The 19907-nt window shown below is 36.0% G+C and overlaps 2 protein-coding genes and 1 long non-coding RNA gene across 5 annotated transcripts; 1 reads left to right on the forward strand and 2 right to left on the reverse strand.

The window, feature by feature from the left end:
• Positions 1 to 427: 427 nt before the first annotated feature.
• On the forward strand, positions 428 to 1695 carry LOC128092413 (uncharacterized). The gene is made up of 3 exons (XR_008211747.1): positions 428 to 717; positions 787 to 1250; positions 1561 to 1695. It is a non-coding gene; the product is annotated as an uncharacterized LOC128092413 (long non-coding RNA).
• Positions 1696 to 1736: 41 nt separating this feature from the next.
• LOC120415076 (dynein axonemal assembly factor 4) lies at positions 1737 to 3136 on the reverse strand. The gene is made up of 2 exons (XM_039576476.2): positions 2043 to 3136; positions 1737 to 1990 (listed from the first exon to the last, which is right to left on the reverse strand). Exons 1-2 carry the CDS (start codon positions 2952 to 2954, stop codon positions 1751 to 1753), a joined length of 1152 nt encoding a protein of 383 aa, XP_039432410.1. The 5' UTR covers positions 2955 to 3136; the 3' UTR covers positions 1737 to 1750.
• Positions 3137 to 3239: 103 nt separating this feature from the next.
• On the reverse strand, positions 3240 to 9170 carry LOC120415077 (solute carrier family 25 member 35-like). Of its 3 annotated transcripts, none has more exons than XM_039576477.2 (3): positions 8970 to 9170; positions 7721 to 8462; positions 3240 to 3574 (listed from the first exon to the last, which is right to left on the reverse strand). In XM_039576477.2, the coding sequence occupies exons 1-3, from the start codon at positions 8970 to 8972 to the stop codon at positions 3384 to 3386; spliced, it is 936 nt and encodes a 311-aa protein (XP_039432411.1). In that variant the 5' UTR covers positions 8973 to 9170; the 3' UTR covers positions 3240 to 3383. The 3 variants fall into 3 exon arrangements, with proteins under 3 accessions (XP_039432411.1, XP_039432413.1, XP_039432412.1); XM_039576479.2 differs by lacking the exon at positions 8970 to 9170 and adding an exon at positions 8735 to 8848; XM_039576478.2 differs by lacking the exon at positions 8970 to 9170 and adding an exon at positions 8656 to 8797.
• Between the last annotated feature and the right edge of the window lie 10737 nt (positions 9171 to 19907).

Below are 19907 nucleotides of genomic sequence, written 5' to 3' on the forward strand. Positions count from 1 at the left end.
TTCGAAGTGATTTGCACATGACATTCACATGCCAAGTCGTATGGGGCAGATTCACGTGTGAAACATGTGATATTGCTATGTGCCTTTCTTTCAGTGTGGAGACGTACCAATCACGGACTTTACGTACACTGAAAGAAACCAACATAGCAAAATCATATGCTTTTTCCCGTGAGCTAGTCCAAAAACCAACACGATAACTTCACATGCTTTTCCTTTGACTCCCACATGCTTTTCATGTCAGATGAATGTGGAAATCACTTAGCACCAGCTGATCGTTGGCAAAAACAAAATTCAATCTCATTTCGCACGGTGTTCATGTGAGATGCAGATGAATTCCAGAGTTTTGTTTGAAAAGGACCGATAAACTATTGTCTTTCATATGTTTATAGGACCTAATCAAAAAAAAAAAAAAAAAACTCTAGAATTGCACATCGATTGGCCCCAATCGACTTATCCTTCTATTTTGAAGTGAAAGTCACGTGAGATCCAAATTATTTGCACTTTGATTTGCCCCAATCAACATATCCTTTGGGTTTGAAGTGGAAGTCACGTTAGATTCATAGGTTGATGTTTGGAAAGCTGAATGTCGAAAAAGTCGGTGATTTCATAAAGTAAGATGGCGGCAAAGCGAATGCTCGGTCTTTGAGCTCTAAATTAAAACTAAGTTTTTACTATAAAATTCCATCTGTATCGAAAATTTATAGAAAAAAAATCATGGTAAGCACTAACAAACTCTTATTTATAGTAACAGTAATTAATATAATACATATTTCATCACTTTTGCAGGGAATCACGATCCGGAATTGTATTGTTAAAAAAAATTACGGTCAGCCGAGGAAAAATTACTTTCTGGGAGCAGTTTTTGCCAATGCTACTGCTGATTCCCGCGATGGCCACAAGAAACACAACTATCCTGGCGTGGGCGGAAGGTGCTGCTATTCCTATGCGGATTCAAAAGATTCCACACCGTCGACATCGTCATTAAAAAGGTAGAGAACAAAGAAGACCAGTGACGTGAGTTTTTGTTCTGTTTTATTGTATTATTGAGCTGAAGGATGTACAAATAAAATTAAAAAATAATAATACATATATTTTATTACGACCGAAAAATCACTCGAAATCCAATGGAATTTCATTTAAAATTCACAAGAACATCATTGCAAATTCAAGTGTATCGCCACGTTAAGTTAACGTGATTTTCTTTTGAAATTAACGCGTCGTGGGATGATTTTTTTTCAAGTGATTTACACGTGACATTCACATGCTAAGTCGTATGGGGCAGAATCATGTGTGAAACATGGAGCCTAACATTTCAAAAGGGCACATAACTTTTGTAAACAATAGTGTATCCCTTTCACTCAAATGACAGTTTACATAAGGTGTGAAAGGGACACACTCTTGTTTAAAAAAGTTATGTGCCCTAATGAAATGGCAAGCACGACATGTGATATTACGATGTGCTTTTCTTTCAGTGTAGTCGGGACAGAATGTAATTCGCCAGAAAATTGTTTGCCAGAACACCAAACGCCAGAAAATGCCACGAAATTATAAATATTACAGTGGACTCTCTCGTTGTCGATATTGAGAGAGGAACGAAAAATCAAAGCATGCTTCTTGAAGGGACTGAAAAAATTATTGACAGCTGGAGAAATATTGATATCGAGGAGATCGACAGCCAGAGAGTCGATTGTAATTCTAACCTAAAATACTAATATTGAAAAAACCTCCTTCAAATATTTATTCAAACCCGCTAATCCCCGTCGCTCGACCCCTCCTCCTCCAGCTTCCGCCCAAGCACTTCCGCGTCCCTACGCAGTGCATCGTTCAGCGGATCGAGCCGGGCTGCCGCCACCATTTCCTCGTAGCCCTGCCGCACGAATCCCATCCGGGCGAGGGCCGCCCCGCGCCTTGCCAAACAGGAAACGCGCGCCTTCCGGTTGGCCTCGATCGGCGGAACGAGCAGCTCCAGTGCCGCCGAGCAGTCCTCTGCCTGAGAAAATTGATTAGAATTTCTCAAATTTTAGATTATTAAACAAACTCACGCAACGTTGATAATTCTCCAGCGCAAAATGCGCCGCCGACCGGTTCAGGAACAGCGGGTAGTACTTGTCGGTCAGCCGGATGCCGGCCGTGTACGCCGAAATGGCGCCCAGATAGTTTTGCTGCTGGAAAAACGAGTCTCCCTTCGCCTTTAGCCACTCCGGGTTGCGTTCCTCCGGCCGCAGATCGTCGTCCACGAAACCGATCGCCTTTTTGGCCGCGCACTGCTTCTGGATCCAGTCACGCTCTTCCGGTTCGCGCGATTCTCGCGAGGGCGTTACAAAGTTCCGCTCGGTGAAGGACACTTGCAGGGTGGCACTTGCTCGAATCGCCGGAAGTGGTGCCGGGGCGGGTTTTTTGACGGCTGGAGGGGGAGGAGCTTCTTTCTTGGGGGGAGGAGCCTTCGGTCGGGGAGTGTCCTTTCTCTTCACCTCTGCCATGCGCTCGAGTTCACGCTGCTTCGCAGCATGGAGCAGGTTCTCGATGGCGGTGCGGTCATTTCCGTCCCGCTCGATCTGGCGTGAAATTTCCTCCTTCTTTTTCTGGTCATTTTCGACCAATCGTTGTTTCGATTCTTCCTCCAGCCGTTTCTGGTGCGCGGCCAACAGTTCTTCCTTCAACCGGACACGTTCCCCTCTCGGAACGTCCAGTTCCAGCAGGGTCCACTCCAAACCTGGTTCCTTCTTCCGAAGGTTGAAAACGACCTCATTTTCCAGAATCGCGCATCGACTTTCCCGATCCAAAATCGGATTCGCCAGCAGGGCCTCCCAGTAGTACGGTGGCTTGTTGATCTTCAAAAACTGCTCACTCGTAAAGACCTCCTCCGGGCGCAGATAATTTTCCGGAAATTGAACCCGAATCGTAACCTGGTCCGCTTCCTGACTCCAAGAAACCTGCTTCAAAATCACTGGCATGCTACGCGTGTTTCCTTCAAAAATTGAAACGATCAAACAAACTCAACGGTTTCCATGGTCACGAAGCACGTGTTTTGAGAGGTTTGCAAGAGGGGAACTCACCGCTACCTAACGGCACTCAGCTAACCCTTGACGCACGGCATTCTTTCATTTTTAAAACAAATCTAGAAGTTTTTTTGTTTCGTTTCGTTCGGTGCATTTAAAATCGGAAAAAAAGATTGCCTAATATCTTACAAGCTACCAACTCTCTCTCTCTCTCTCTCTCTCTCTCTCTCTCTCTCTCTCTCTCTCTCTCTCTCTTTCTTTAATAAGCCTAACAGTTAATAAGGTAAAAAAGAATTGTACAATATCACGTTGTCGTCTTGTAGTCCCGCTAAAACTAGTCAAAGCATTTCAAAGCATTTCGTCCAACTTTTAAAAACACACACTCTAGTAGTACAGGTCCTTCCAGCTTTTGAACTGGTCCCAGAAGGTCAGGTTCAGGATGGTGTGAGGCGCGATCCGCCAGTAGTTGGGCACGAAGCCCTTGTACAGCCCGTGGAGGCCCTCGGCGCGCAGTGTTTTGCTGAAGCAATCCAAGACGCTGGTGTACAGGAGGCCGCGGCCACGGCTGTCGACGCCTGGAAAGAGGGGAGAGAATGAGGTTATTTTTTATAATTTTTTATTTTGTCCTAAAATAAAAAAAATATTACTGTAAATTTCTAACAAAAAGTAACACATTGACTCTATGAAACTGAGACTTTTTCCACCTTTGCAAATTTTATAATTTTTAAATTGTTAAATTCTTGACATTTTTGATAAGGTTATATAAAAAAAATTGTAAACATTAAGTGTATCTCCCTCACGCCTTAAGTTAATGTCCATCGGAGTAAGTTGGATACACTCAACGTTTTTATTGTTTGAAGGACCTAATCAAAAAAAGTCTAGAATTTTAAAATGTTGCTTTTAAAGAATTTAAAAAATTAAAGCATTTTGGGATTTCTGAATTTTAGAACTTTAGGCTTTCCAGTCGAAAATTAACGAACATATTCACACCTCCACCCTATTTTAGAAGCTGTAATTTTAGAATTTAATAATTTTAGAATTTGATAATCATTGAGTTTTAGAATTTTACAATTTTAGATTTTTAATAATTATTAATGTTTGAATTGATGAATTATGAAATTTAAGAATTTCAGAAGTTTGGAATTGTTGAATATTTAAGTTTAAGATTCTTTGGATATTAGAATAAATGTTTAAGAAGTTGTAGAAGGTATTTTTTTTTGTTTATAAGTTTTTTTTTTGAATTTGAGACATTTAGAATTTTAGTATTTTACACTTTAGAAATTTGGATTTTAAAGTATTTTAGGGACATTTAAACTTAAGATTTTTTTTATTTTAATAATAATAGAATAAAACAAAGGTTTTCGGAATTTTAGAACTAACATTTTTTCAATTATTACAAATTTTTTATCTAGCAATTCTAGACTATTGGAATATCGAATTTTTTTTATAGAATTTCAAAGCTTTAATGTTTAATGTTTTAGAATTTTACAATTTTACAGTTTATTTTTTTTAAATATTAAAATATTATATTTTTATATTTATTTATTTTTAAATTGATGAATTTTCAAATCTGAGAATTTCAGAATGGTTTATTTTTGAATTATAAATCCTTTGAACATAAGAGTCAAGGTTTTGATAATTTCTGAAATTTTATTTTTTTCATAATTTTAGATGTCTAAAACATTTGAAATTTAAGAATTTTACGTGTTTTTGAAAATGTTTGAATTCTAAGAAATTTATAATTTAAAAATTCTGAATTTTAGAACTTGGAATTTTAGAATTCCTACGGGTTTTCTTCAAAAGCAAAAAAAAAAAAAATTAAGAAATTTTAGTTTTCTAAATTTCAGAAAATAATAATTTAAAGTTTAGTAATTTTAGAATTTTTATGTTTTGGAAGCTTATAAAAATTAAACTGAATTGAAAAAAATTTAAACTCTAAATTTGTAAATTTCTAAAACCTTAAAATTCTATAACTTAAACATTCTAAAATTACAAAATTCTAAATTATTTTCTGAAATTCTGAAAAAAATATTTCTGAAATTCCAAAATTCTTTTGATGAATTTTCAAATATATAAACTTTAGAATTTTATTTATTTGAAATTTCAGGTCCCCGAAAATTTTTTTTCGAATTCTTTGGATTTTGTTTTCAAAATTGGAGACATTGAGAATTTTAAAATTTGAGAATATAAGAAATTTGGAGAATTTAAGAAATTTGGAGAATTTGAGATCATAAAAATTTAAGAACTTTAATTTTTTTTAAGGATTTTAGAATTTAAAAAATTCAGTGCTTCAGAATTTTACAACTTAATGAACTTTGGTATATTATAAATTAGGAATTTTGATTTTTTTGAAATTTTAGAGTTTCTACGGTATTTTTCAAAAGAATAAAGATGGAATTTAAGACATTTTTATTTGATTTTCAGAAAATTTTAATTAAAATTTTTGTTATTTTTTATTTTCAGAATTTTTATTTTTTTATTTTTAAAATGTTGTAATTTTTTATTTTTCGAATTTTGTAATTTTCTTTTTTTATTTAATATTTTATATTTATTTATTTGTATATTAATGAATTTTAACATTTATGAATTTGAGAAGTTAAAAAGTGTTGAATTTTTAAATTGAGGAATTTTCGAAAATAAGAATTAAGGGTTTTAACTTTTATAAAAATAATAATTTCAGAAATCAAAAAAAAATGTTTGCAATTTTTTAAGTTTTTTTCAGAATTTGTGAAATTTAGAATTTTAATATTTGTGAATTGTAGAAATTTGGATGTTGATTTTTTTTTATAATTTAAGAAATTTTAGAAACCTAAAATTATAGATTTATTTTTTATTTTTTGAGGATTTTAGAAACTAAGAAATTTTGAATTTAATAAGGTTAAAATTTTTAGAATGTTTAAACTTAAAGAATTTTGGGATATTAGATATTTATTTTTTTTTAAATTTTAGAGTTTATACGGTATTTTCCAAAAATTGAATAAAAAAAAGAATTTTGGAATTTCAGTAAATATTTTTTTTGAATTTCAGAAAATTATAATTTGTTTAATAAACGAATCGCCTTCAATCGACAAGATGTAAAACCACTAAAAATTCTCTCTTCTGCTCTTCCTATCAGCATATGTCCGAGAAAGGTCGACCGTTTTTTTGCAGATTTGTTTTTAAATTTATATTTATTTTCCATGTACCGATATTTAGAAGACTTGTGTAGTGGATGAGTATTTAAGGATGGAATATTTAATAATAATATTTATTGAGTTTTTATTATAAAAATATCATAGGGTATTAGTCCCTATTTTGGGCCTAGTACCTATATTGAGCCTACCAAACTTAATTTGACGAAATTGTGCATTCCACCGTCAATTTGCAGGAAACTGCCACTTGGGAATGATACTTGCTGTCAATAGCTTCAGTTTGGTGGGCAAGAATAATTCACTATTTCTAGAGTTTTTTTTTAATAGGTCAAAAAAAAAAACAAAAAAAAAAGCTACTGCCTACACTAAACTGCCACCAATCAATTATATTCTTAATCAAAGTTACTCTCTTAATTTCGGAGACGATGGCTGTATTTACAGTCCATTTGACACTTCTACAAACTGTGACAGTGTGTGCGCGCCTTTTACATCTCAAAATCCTTACTCTCGTAGTACGGGTTAATTAATTGGCTGCGCAACAAATATTTTATTTTGTTAAAAGCTCATAAATTTATTAAATGAATTATGCTCAGGCAATTTATGCACGTAATTTAACTGTTACTGGTTAAATCAATCATTCTAGTGATGATTTGTGGCTTGAAACCGCACAACGATTTAGCATGTTTGGTGACATTGAGAATGAAAAAACTGAAAAAACTGAACGAGCTGGGGCTGAACCATACGTCAAAAAAGTTCTCCACGTGCTTTGGAATTTCAACCAATTAGAAGGTGGGTCGAAAATAGATGGTTGGATGCTAGGAGCAATAGACCCAAAATAGGTGCAAAAAGTGTTTTAGTTTTTCGTGCTTTTACAGCGATATAAGGTATTTTTATCAAAACGTTAGTAATGCACGAGCTTAAGCATTAAAAACACAACTTATTCATGTAAAACAAACTAGGCTGCCTGTACCAGCCTTTGAGAATACATCAAATTAAAAGTGCGCTTTGCTTAGTAGGCCCAAAATAGGGACAAATATCATAATTAAGGGCGCAAAAAATGCCATCCTTCATAAATATTGCCTTGTTAGCTAACTTGACAGATTGCACCTTGAGTGCTTTAGCGAGAAAACGGCGAAAGAGAGCATGAAAATTGTCAAATCAGTTTTGCGGTTGATTCGTGTGGAATAAGACGTGTTGTTTATTCATGGCAAAATATTTGTGTTTTTATTTTGAAAGAATGTCCCCGAGCACGAATTTCTCAATAGATATCGACTAAACAGTTATTCTATGCAGTAAAAATAAATAAATGGAGCCTAACATTTCAAAAGGGCACATAACTTTTGTAAACAATAGTGTATCCCTTTCACTCGAATGACAGTTTACATAAGGTGTGAAAGGGACACACTCTTGTCTAAAAAAGTTTTGTGCCCTAATGAAATGTCAAGCACGAAATGACTGATTTCAAATTGTTTTGAAGTAAAGTCCCTGAAACGCACAATCAAGTGCATAGTTCAAGATCGCTGACTTTGTCTTCATCAATCTCTCACGACACTGAGCTGATTCATCACACCAACACTTACTCACACTAACCTTGATTGAACAGCCTGGTCGCGATCACGTCAAACGGGGACATAAAAACGCAGCAGAAGAACCCGCTGAACATGCTGGCCACGAAGGCCGTCGCCATGACCGACTCCTGGAAGAACTCAAACTGCACGAAAAACTCCTTGCACTGGGAAAAGGTCGCTAACTGGGCGGATGACCCGACCGCGGTCCGGGTCACGATTCCCGGGTAGCCCCGCCACAGCCCGGTGATTCCGTGAGTTCGGTAGATCCCGGCCAGGGCTTCGAACGTCCCCGCGTGGTTGTGCTGAAATCCGACCGCGTACTTCCCGTGGGACGTGGCCTGGATTTGCGTTTTGATCATGTAGAGCGGGCAGGCCACGGTCGCACCGATCACTCCGCTGAGGCCACCCCAACCGATCGAGTAGAGCAGGGAGGTCAGTTTGTTCCGGCCGCGGGTCCACTCGTAGTTTTCCGCGGTTTGGTAGATTCCCAGCCGGATGCTGTTCATGGTGAACTGGAATGCCAGCGCTGAAACCAGGCCCTTTTGCAGTCCGGCGATTCCTTCGGCTTTGAGGATCGACTGAAACGACTTGAAGATGGACCGGTACGGGTTGCGGTGCGTTCCGGGTTGATCGCCGAGCTCGCCCTGCAGCTGCTGGCGCGTCTTGATCACGTCGAACGGGTTGCTGAAGATGCCGGCACAGGTGGCCGCACAACCTCCCAGCAGGAAGTCCATGCCGGCGGTGCTCCACGGATCGGCGACGGCCTGCGAACGAGGAAAATTTGGCGATTTTTCGACTGCCGGGCGGCCGCAATTATGTAATTCGACAAGATTGTATCGATTTGCTTTGAGGGAAATTGAACGATTCTCTTTTGGGACTAGTTTGAACAGTTTAAAAGGCACTTTCAAAATTGAAACTAGTTAATTAAACTCAAATCAACTCTATAACATGACGCACTTTAAAGAAATTCCAAACCAAACCCGCTCAACTTTCCAACACTACTTTCGTCAATTGCGCGTACTTTTGCCGTACTGACCCAAGACAAGATGCACCCCGAGAATCTATTTTAGACTTGCATCAAACGACGACGAAATTCGCGTTCGTCACCGCCGCCGTCGTCGGAGTTTTGCCAACTTTTAGCGCCGTTTACTACCTTTCCACGGCGTTTCTAAACATGCGTCTTGGCGGCATCTAAACGTGCGCGCACGATCGCGTAAACAAAGTTGGCGAGCAAAATAAAGTAGAAAGCGATCGGAAAACATCCTAGTTACCATTGCGTTGCGGGGGGAAGAGGACGCAAAACAGAACAAGCACGTGGTTATCGTCGACCAGCGATCATGCTTCACCAGGATCAGCGCCTTCTTCGTTTCAGTCACGGTTTTTTACACGAACACAAGAAAAATCGCTTCACTTTTGTTTTGGTTTTCTCCAAATGTGTGTCAGTCAACTAGTCAGCTGATGCGATGGGGCGTGTGGAAAACAAACGAGTGGAAAATCGACGGCGTCGGAAAATGCGGAGCGAAAAGCGTTGGGAAATTTTTCGTCAGGCGAATTTGGTAGGGAGAGCTTTTTGTCGAGTGGGGAAAAGTTTCGTTGAAAAAGCTTCGCTGTTGGATAGGGATGTTGTGTGAAGGATTTTGGAGAAAAATAATGTTGTACATTTTAAAATTAATAGATTTTACAGATTTTTAAAGTCGATGAAACTTTTTTTTTATAAGGTCAATACAAGTTTTAATTAAAGTTTTTCATCCTTCTTAAGAATTTTCCCTAGAATCAATGAAAATAAATTTGTTCTGAAAGTATAAATTTTCATTAGTCAAACTGATTTAAGATTCAGTATACATTGATTGGAAGCTTAAATTACCGCTGAAAAAAGACTTGAAATATGATTGCCCGAGCATGGGTAAATAACAAGGGAAATGCGTAATAATACCTTTCTCTGGTATCAATACCAAATTTTGGTATTCCTGGACCCTTTGAAATTTGTCTTAAGGATTATGCAAGAGCAAAATGTGGTATCATACCAATTTAAGGTATTGTTTTGATATTGCTAAATTGCAGAATTTGTCAATGGTCGAACACCACATTTTGGTATTCTTTTGGTATTACAGTGTTTTATCAAATTCCTCTGCAACTATGGGAGAATTTTGACCAATTTTGACAAAATAATTAATTTTGCGCTAAAATGATGTCTCAAAGCGAATGCTTTCATTGAAAACCGGAAATTTCAAACTTGATTTTAAACATTTTTGATATACCCCCTACAGAAATGACTTGAAATTGTGGAAAATTTTCTAAGTCAGGATGGCACATTTTGGTATTATTTTGGTATTGAAAGGTTTCATCAATTTTCTCTGAAACTATGGGATTTTTTTACCAATTTGGACAAGATAATAAATTTTGCGCTAAAATGACTTGAAAAAAAAATTTTAAAGCTGGTTTTAACATTTTTTTATATACCCATTAAGATTTTTTTTTTAAAATCGTTGAAATTTCTCTAAGTCGGGATAACCCAATACTTTGAAAAATGAGTCAATCGAATGATTATTGAATTTTGGTGAATTTCAATCCAGTTTCATTTTAATGACACTTATTTTTCAATCTTGTTATTTTTCAGAAGCTTCAAGAACTTCAAGCACAGGCCGTTCATCAATGACAAATGCATTCGGTGTGGTGAAGGATATCACTAAGAACAACATGGAACCATCAGGTGAGTAGATTTGGCTGTTGCATATGGATCATTTCCGTTTTTTCACTAACTGCAACTGCTGCACTAAAAATGGTATGAAAATATCAAATTTTGGTATTACTTGTGCAAATACCAGCGACCAAAATGTGATTTTGGTTGCCCAGTAATAGATGGTAAAATACCATGGAATCATACCAAAATCATGTATGTGGAAGACCACAGGAATACCAAAATATGATTTTCCAAGGGCGCGGGAATACCTAAAATTAAAACCATGGCAATACCAAGTTTTGGTATTCAAGCAATGTTCAAAAATCCAGAAGACCTCAACTTGGTATTGAAATGGTTTTATTTTGAGGTATTATTTTACCCTTGGAATAACATGGTTTGGTATTGTTGTGCCCTTCCACATACAAGACTTTGGTATGATTTCATGGTATTTTACCATCTATTACTGGGCAACCAAGGGCACATTTTGGTCCCTGTTATTTGCCCAAGTAATACCAAAATTTGGTATTCCCGTGTTATTTACCCCTGCTCGGGTCAATAACGTTATCGTTAACTACGATGTTCATAAAGTTTTTCTAACATTAAATTTGAATTAATTTTTTTTTGAAATTTTGTATCGAAACAAATGTTTTACCCAAATTTTCAGAAATGTGTTGTTTTTGGCAGAAGAGTATCCGTAATTTTGAAGTATTTTGTTATTCTCATTTTTAAAAGTGGTTTAAAATTCTTAGATCCAAGATGGCGTTGATGAAACATTTAGAAAATGCATTTTGTAATTTTAAAGGCAATCAATTATATAAATTTGACTGAAATTTGGGTCGCAGGACTCAAACTGAATGTTAAAAGTAAGAAAATAAAAAAAAATGTTCTTGATTCGATTATCCGAAGCGCCATAAAAACCTTCGGATAATCAAACTGGATATTTGAAACTTCAGATATCCGAGGCTTCAGATAAACATTAAAATTCGAGTTTTTGAGAAAGCTAACAAAAAAAGATTAATCTATTTATAAATGAAGATGACATAACACAATGTTGCTAAAATATGTTTTTACTGAAGATTTATTGTTAAGATTGTAGATAATGTTTTAATTTTTGTGATTTGTGATTGAGTTATTCATTGGAATTAGAATTCATCTTCAGTAATTAAATGAAAATATTAATAATTTTGTTTAATTGATCTCAATTGCCCGTTGCATTTGTTGATTTATTCATCTATGCAACCTCTCAAACTTCACTAAATACCCCCTTCAGCATTCTGATATTTCGCGCAATCATGATTAACGATAATTTGATCGCAATAAATTTCACTTCTGTCCCGCAGAATACTAAACTCGCCATCAATTCCCCCTTGTCTGACACTTGTCTCAGCGCTCTCGAATAAAACTAATATCAACTAGTGGCATTTTCCACTGCGACCAAATAAAAAAAATCGCGCCTCGTGCCGTAAAAATATTGTTATTTTCCTCGTCCCCGAACATAAAAGAATCATCATCCGCGACAAAAAAAAAAAAAAAAAACGACATAATCGACAAAGGGAAGAAAAGAAAAATGAAAACGAAATCAGGAGGATAATCCTCTGACTTGGTCGTCTGCCCTCTCGTCGTCGTCGTCGTCAACTCATCATTTTTATTTTCCTCTTTTGTTATTCTCTGAACGGGAGAAGTAAAAAAACTTGCTGATTGCTCTAATTGTGGGCGATTTGCTTTTACTGCAGCTAATGGCGCTGAGAATCTCACACAAAAACACTCATTTTACACACTTTTCGTCGGGTCGTAAAAAAAGGTTAGCGCGCCCTTTCCTCCTGAAATCGCACAGACAACGAGACGACGCTTTGTTTTGAAGTTTAGTTGAAATTTTGTACACTTGGCGGCGCTAGTGTGTTTCAAACGTCAGATTATTTGAAACAATTTGCTCTGTTTGTCTGTGTGGCCAGAATGTGTGTATAGAGTTAATAATCCACTTGCTTATTTCACAACTGACTGGTTGGACATGTCTAAACATACCGACGGCTTCCGTGCGAAAGAGACTTTCCTTTTGTTATTTATAGGCGGAAATCGCGGGAAAATGGCGATTATGACTCTTAAAAATGTGATACTTCCACCGAAAGCAAACATCATAACTCAACGCGACGACGACGCTGGGGACATGAAATTTTCAGCAGTTTTTTTTTGTAATTGCACTCTTAAAATGTTTACGACACTTTTCCCAGATAAGATGGGTCATAATTTTCGAAATTAAAAGCCAATCAAAGCAACCATGAAAGTTAAAAATTCAATTTGAATGGTTTTACGGTGTAACCGCAGATAAATTATTGCCAGCAGAAAGAAATTAAGAAGAGCTGAATCACAAGACTTTTCCCCCTTTTTTTCCTCCCTGGAATTTTCTTTTTCAGCAATCAATTTTCGTTCGTCCATTTGAGATGGCTTTAGGGGGGTGTCTGAAAAAGAAAAAGTTTTAAAAACGACATCGACCGAGACCGTGAAATCGGCTACAACGTTGCCACTCGCCGGTCCGATTCACTTTTCAAACATTTTTTATTTTCATTTTTTTCCCTGCTACTTTACAAAGTCCACTCCCCCGACTTAAGTAACCACCATCACCAGCAGAGAGATGAAAGGCGACGTGACGTGCGCGAGCGAGAGTTGGAAATATTACGGCGAAAATGTTGAAAAAATATGGAGCCGAGAAATGTTTTACGATCGTAGTAGGCAGGCAGGCTGCTGACCACCACCACCCCACCATACGGCCGGCCGACGACTCCATTCGCGTCACCTACTACGATTGTGGTGCGTAAAATTTAAAGGAACGCGCGCGACATGCAATCTGGGAGCGAAGATGGTCGCATGTTGATTTTTCTTTGTTGTCGACGGTTTTGTTTTTGATTTTTGTCGATGGCACAATGAGAAAATTAACATTGATTTACGTCAGTTTCCACGACTTATTTCTAAATGTTGTTTTAAATAAATTTATCTATTAAACTTATAAAATTTATTTCGTTTCAACTAATTTCTAAAGATTTGTAGATTTTTTTGACAATAACAGTTTACAAATTGAACTGCAATTTAATTCAATACTTAATCTCGTAATCTAATGAATTTATATTTTAAACTAATCAGCAAATTTTACCCTCATCAGCAAATTTTTGAACACACATTAATTTTGTTTAGAAGTTCATGTATTGTTTTGTTTGTAAAATATTGTTCGAACCGAGGTTCGAACTGTCTGAAATTTTTTACCAATCTTGAATAACCTAATTTGGTAATTTCGACGCCAACATTTCAAAATGCATCATGTACAAACCGTGCGTTTAGAGAAAAACGCATTTGAATGTTGAGCATCCATATTCAATTCCCATTTTAATATAAAAGCAAAATAAGATGATCTAATGATAACAAACGATGAAAAACGTTGCTTTTATTGATACTTGATCATCCAAAAACATTATTTCCGTAATTTTATTTGAGAAAAACAAACATAACTTTTTTGAAATCACCAACGTCTATATCACCCTGCTGTCATTGAAGGGGACGCTTTGTTATGATTCGTTTTTCTTCGCCGAATGTACATGGCGCTTTTTTCATGATGCTTTTTTTCGTTACGAGGTTCATGTAGTCTTTTATTTGACAGGTTGGCAGGGCTATATAGACAGGGACTGCTGATGGCAGAGATTTTGTTTATGTTACTTTATTTAAAATCCTGATTAAACAGACTTTACTCTGGGTGATGAATAGAGAGAATGCGTAACGTGATTTTCGAATGATCCCACTTTGTTTACATTTACAAAATAGGAGGCTGTTCAAGCACAAGCATGACTTTTTTCTTACTGGTAAATGAGTTGTTTTATAATCAGTGGTATGTGTTTTATTTTGTCTAGTTTTTTTTACCTTTTTCTTGCTGGAAAATTGTTTTGTTTTCAAGTTTTGATCGGTTAGAAGAGGTTTTTCTTTTTTTACGGTGTTTTCTTTTCAAACGAAATCAAACAATTAAGATAGCTTCTGGATCGATACAACCGCAATGACGATCTCGCCTTCAACTTTTTTAGATTTCTTGACTTCAATTTCAGGTCTTTAAAAGGAACATTTTTTTTTATTCTTGCAAAAATGATGGATAACAATACTCTCAACTTTTGGTGAACAGTAAATTGGTTCCATTTTGACAGTTCAAAATTGAGGCCGTTTTGCGAACCACTTTTCAGCACCCAGACTTTACTGAAGTAACTTTTGCTTATTTTTGGTGGAGCGGTAGCTTATTAGGAGTACTTTCAGAATATGCAATAACCCAGAGAGTGTCAAAATGTACATGATGCCTTTTCAAATGTTACCGTCGATTTAATTGATTTTATAAATTTCAGTTCAATTCGATTAATATTATAAGTAAATATTCGGTTCACAACTCATATTTCTCTATTACCTTCGAAATTCGCTAAGGAAAAGGATAGCTTTAGATTTCATAAAATACAATTCAAATTACGGAAAATTTCAACCAACTCTATGATGTGATTAAAGCCAAAGAATGTGGTATTTAAACCACGTGCTTATATCCTCAAGGAAGAAGGGGCAACAAAATGACCGTTTTGAAAATTCGTCGTTTATGGACACCCCCTTAGCAATTTTAGAACAAAGTTCTGAGGATGGTTGGGCAACTGCCCCATGTTGCCTCACCCTGTGCACGCTAGTGATCATGAAACTATAAAAAAAAAACTAAATAACTGTACAAAAACTCTTTGAAATATAAAAATTTTGATTTTTTTTTGTTCGCATAAATGTCCTTTATGCATTTTTAGTAGATTGAGAAACGGGCTTGAAAGTCTGAATTTCTTTTTTCATGAATTTAAATTTAATTATTTTATTTGTTTTGATCTAAAATTTGAAATGGGGATTTTTTTTTTTAAATCATTTCAAAAGTAAAGTTGGATTTAAAAAATTATTTAATTAGCAAAAGTTTTGCAAAAGTTTAAATTTTTAACATACAAAAATTGGACCAATAGTTTCCGAGATATCGTAAGTTTATAATTACAGGCTTATTAGATGAAACATAGATAAATACAATTTTATCGATATGAATTCTTTTTGCGGCTGTATTTCAGAAACTCTCCAATTTTCAAAGCTCCAGAAAAAAATAGGGTAAGTTCTCAGCTTTAAAAAAAAAATGGAGGTGCTTTTTTCCAAGAACTATAATTAAAATTTTAAAAACCAAAAGATCGAAAATACATACTCAAAGGGGCTATAACTTAAGAACGGAAATTACAAAAAAAAAATATTTTATAAGTATTTGAGATTGCAAATTTAATCTTGCTTTAAAAAAAAATTCAATAATTTTTTGTCCAGATTTTCGATATTTTCAAAAATTCAAATCTCCCAAACCAAATTTTGCACCACCACGCACTATGGCTCAAAAGATGTCTTTTTTAGTACCCTTAAACATAAAAAAATCGAAAATAAATGTTTTTCTTTTGGAAATTTAACTATGACTCATATAATTTTAAATTACAAAAAATATTTTTTTACCGCGTACCATTTTTTCGGAAAAGGCCTCATTATAATAAAGCAGTTTTCCGAAGACTCCACATCGATCAGAAAATCTATTTTTAAGATACAGAATTTCAACCAATTGGGTACACACCCATTTTGTATGACCAGCCCCCGAAATTGTATGGAGACTTGTATGGAAAAACTAATGATGCAAAATGGCTTCTTTTGGCGTAGGAAATGCATGGACAAGGTTTGATCCAAATCAAAAAGTGAAAATTTAAAAATATCGATGAAAATTACAAAATCTTAGAGAACTAATCATTTCATTAAATAAAAATGTTAATTCAATTTTTCAAATCCGACTTCAAAAATATTCAGAGCAATGAACTCGACATACTGAAAAAAAAAAAAACTGACAGCTGTTAAAGGCACACAGAAAACAGCTTTCAAAAGGCTCGGAAATCAGCTGATTTTGAAGTTTAAATCAATGCAAAATGAAACTATTAGCCTCGGCATCTAAATTTTGGAAATATTTTATGAAAAAAAAGATTACATTGTCTTGTAAAAATACGCTCTAGAAAAAATATAAACATTAGCAAACAGTTTTTTACGAGAAAATAGAATTATTCTGATACTATTCATCATAATTTTCAACGTTTTCAAACTTGGAAATATCGCCGGTAATTTTAATGTCCACGATTTTAATTTTGCATCGTTTTATATCACGATAAAAATTGTAAAAAAAGTAATCCGAATAAAATTTGTGAATATTTTAGTTTTTGACATTGAAAGTTGTGATACAGTGAAAATCTATACGAATGCGATGTATGCTCATTTTGAAAATTTTAGTACACACAAAAAAATATTTCCGAATGTAACATCATTTATGATGTAACACTTTTGCACGTTATTAAACATTTAAATTTAATTGCAATTTGATGTAAATTTGCAACAAATTATACGTAAAAACATGATTTTAAGTGTGATTCAACCGTTTACATCGAATCTCAAGTTTACTTGAACTTTATTTATATGTGATTCATTTTTTCCGTGTCGAGTAAATTCATATATTTTTTTCTGTGTATGTTAGAAAAAAAAAACCATACGGTATTTTGTGAAATTTAGTTATTTAACACAACAATTGTATGAGAGAAAATGTATACAAAAATTCACTACGTTTAGCAAAAATAAACTTAAAAATGAAGAACAATTCAATTTTTAGTACCGGATAAACAGACACAGATCAGCAAAAAATAGTGCATCATTTTCTAAATTTCAAGCTTTTAAGTGCTCTAAAAAGTAAAAACTACCGTCCCTAATCAGAATGACCCGCCCTGGTTGACGGTAGCTGTTTTGCAACGAAATCCAGGTTATTTTTTTTAAAGCTAAATTCGACCACTGTGCGACAGCACTCATCGATGTTCTCCGCGGGAATTAAAATGTCCCGTTAACAGTTTAGACCATCGAACTTTACAGACAAAAAAACGATTTGACCAAGTGAATCTATTTTTAATTTGTAAAGCAGTTAAAAAAACACAGTAATAATATACTGAAAAAAACAATTTTAATTCGCATTTAGAAGGTTTTGATATTTTTTGGTTGAGTTATGAAATGGAGTTATTAAAAGTCATAATAACATTATTTTGATTGCACTTCATAAAGAAACGACTTAGTATTTTTTTCCGCTAGGTCGAAATTAGGACCACCCGGTCGAAAACACCAAAATTGGCCCTAAAATTTTCAATCACCATGCGTGTTAACCGATCGCGTTCAGCCTACTTTGATGTGCGGTGTGAAACCGATCCGGAACTCACAACCGTGTGACAGCTTCGAGTGGTAATCTCCAGGGTCACTATGGATGTGTGTTTTTGTTGTTGTTTTTTTTTTATTTACAGAAGTGTGAGAGTGTGTGGTTCGCACGCCGCGGGACCAATAATTTTAAATTTACTCCCCGAGGTGGCGCTTTCAGTGCGTGTACCGAACGTCATCAATGGGTTTTATGCTTCTTTTTTTTTCAATTTTTCAGTTTGGCGTCAGCAAACAAAAAAAAAATAATATGAGTTTTTCCACCCCCGCTCTTTTGTGTGCTCCCGAGGGTGAGATGTGATTAAAAGTTTTGACTGTATAGTAGGGGGGAGGGGTCAATTTTTGAAATTTTTCAAATATCTTTCAAATTATTTGTAGAAACTTTGATCAAATAACGTCACTCTACCCTACTTGCACCAATAACCGGTCACATGCAAAAGTCGTCGTTCCAGGTTGCAGCTGTTTTAAGCCTCCCCCCTTCCTCTGGTTTGATATTCTCTCTGCCAAGTGAAATTTAATTAGCGTGCGCTCAAAGTTAATCGATATTATTTATTTTAATTCCACGATGAAAAAGTGACAGTCGATGGAGTGGAGTGGCGTGGAGTCGCCCGGTGCTTCACGTAATTAACCTGATTTAAGTGGAAGCCAACGGGGGGGCATTTTCGAATTTGATTTGAGTGGCCTGAATCCTGGTCAGTTAATGATGGTTGTGATGATGAAGGATTTTTGGATTATTTTTGATATTTCAATTATGTGATAAAATGTGATTAAAACCTCACTAGTTCAAAATTGAAGTAAAATTGACTCAATTGACTAAAGTCTCTCTTAAAACCACCTCAATTGCAGGAAATTTTCTTAAAGAAGCTCTTTATAAATCCATGAACGGCAGTCCCAAAATACACGTTTCCAGCAGCAATTTAACCTCTTTGAGCGACACTCCAAAAAAAAAAAAAAAAAAAAAGGTTTCCCTCAGCTCAGCTCGTTTCCTGCGTGGGATTCCCACAACCCAGAGGTTCAAGAGGAAAAGCCTCACGGGAGAATTTCCCTCACCCCCTCCTCTGGACAACCGCTGTCACTGTCGGTCGTGGCCTACTATGTTCCGTCATGCGGCTTGAATTTCTTTTTACCTTTCTTTTTTTTTGCTCTCTTTTTGACATTCAATTTGCTAGACAGACAGACCTGATTATACCAGCAATAAAAAGAAGAAGAATGCTAAAAGACTCGAGGATTAGCTCTCTAAAACCGATCCCCCCTTTTCCCAAAAGTGGACGAACCTCGATTCAATTTCCTTCTTCATGAAAAAGTCACCGGATGGTTCTATTTAATTAAAGTTCACTTTCGTCAGACGACGTTTCATCCCTTTCGCACAGACTGTGCAAATTTAGCGAAGAAGAAGCGTGCCAGAACCCGAAATATATATCACTCAGCAGTCATTAAGATAAACACTTGACTCTTTCGCAGCGTCGTCCCGAAGAAGTGAGATCGTCGTCACATCCATAAAATTTGAACTAGGATGAATAAAATCAGAGGCGGGAAAACCGCAGCGACTCAAAAGCGCTATTCGCGACCATAATTCTTCTTTCGCGTGTTTCTGGTCTAGTAGGCAGTGATTGTCAACCCCTTTGATCCGAGCAGGCCAAAACGCTCTCGGTTTAGACTGAGAGAAGTCACTCAAAAACTCAGTGGAACTCACCGTCGAACCGTAGTCCTCCTTCTCAAGTTGACAAGCTGGCAACCACTGCCTTCCCGAACCTCGCAAAAACCAAGCAGGCCTCGATTATCGGGTGCGCGGTAGCGCGTCCTTTTTGGCGTCGATTTCAACCGGTGGAACGACGCCGCCGATATTTGCGAAAATTGCCAAAGTCGAGCAAAAACTTATTTTAATAAGCAGAATTTATTTATAGGCGGTGCGGCGCGCAGCGCACGGGTCATCGCAAAAGTTGAAAAGATGGGAACAAGAAGAGGAAGGAGTGGTAGTTAAAGAACACATTTATAATTGATTTTTTTTGAGAGAGGGGGAAGAGACGACGACATTTTCATCAAGGTGAGCAATTTGAAATGTCCTCGCGCAGAGATTTGGGATGAGTTTATTTTGTCCACCCGGTTTGAGAGATTCGCAGTGCACTTTTGAGGAAAGGAAAGGTAGAGGCAAAATACGTCATTCGAGGGAGTACAACAACAGCTGTTTAACCCCATGGCGGAAGGTGTGGCCAAAAAAGTGTCAGGTTCAAGA

The sequence above is a fragment of the Culex pipiens genome, chromosome 1 (genome assembly GCF_016801865.2).
Source record: "Culex pipiens pallens isolate TS chromosome 1, TS_CPP_V2, whole genome shotgun sequence".
Lineage (NCBI taxonomy): Eukaryota > Metazoa > Arthropoda > Insecta > Diptera > Culicidae > Culex > Culex pipiens.

Coding starts and splice junctions, on each gene's coding strand:
- LOC120415076 (XM_039576476.2), bottom strand. CDS start 2,954: ATGCCAGTGATTTTGAAGCAGGTTTCTTGGAGTCAGGAAGCGGACCAG. Junction 1,991..2,042: donor TGGAGAATTATCAACGTTGC/GTGAGTTTGTTT, acceptor CAATTTTCTCAG/GCAGAGGACTGCTCGGCGGC.
- LOC120415077 (XM_039576477.2), bottom strand. Junction 3,575..7,720: donor GACCAGGCTGTTCAATCAAG/GTTAGTGTGAGT, acceptor CCCTCTTTCCAG/GCGTCGACAGCCGTGGCCGC.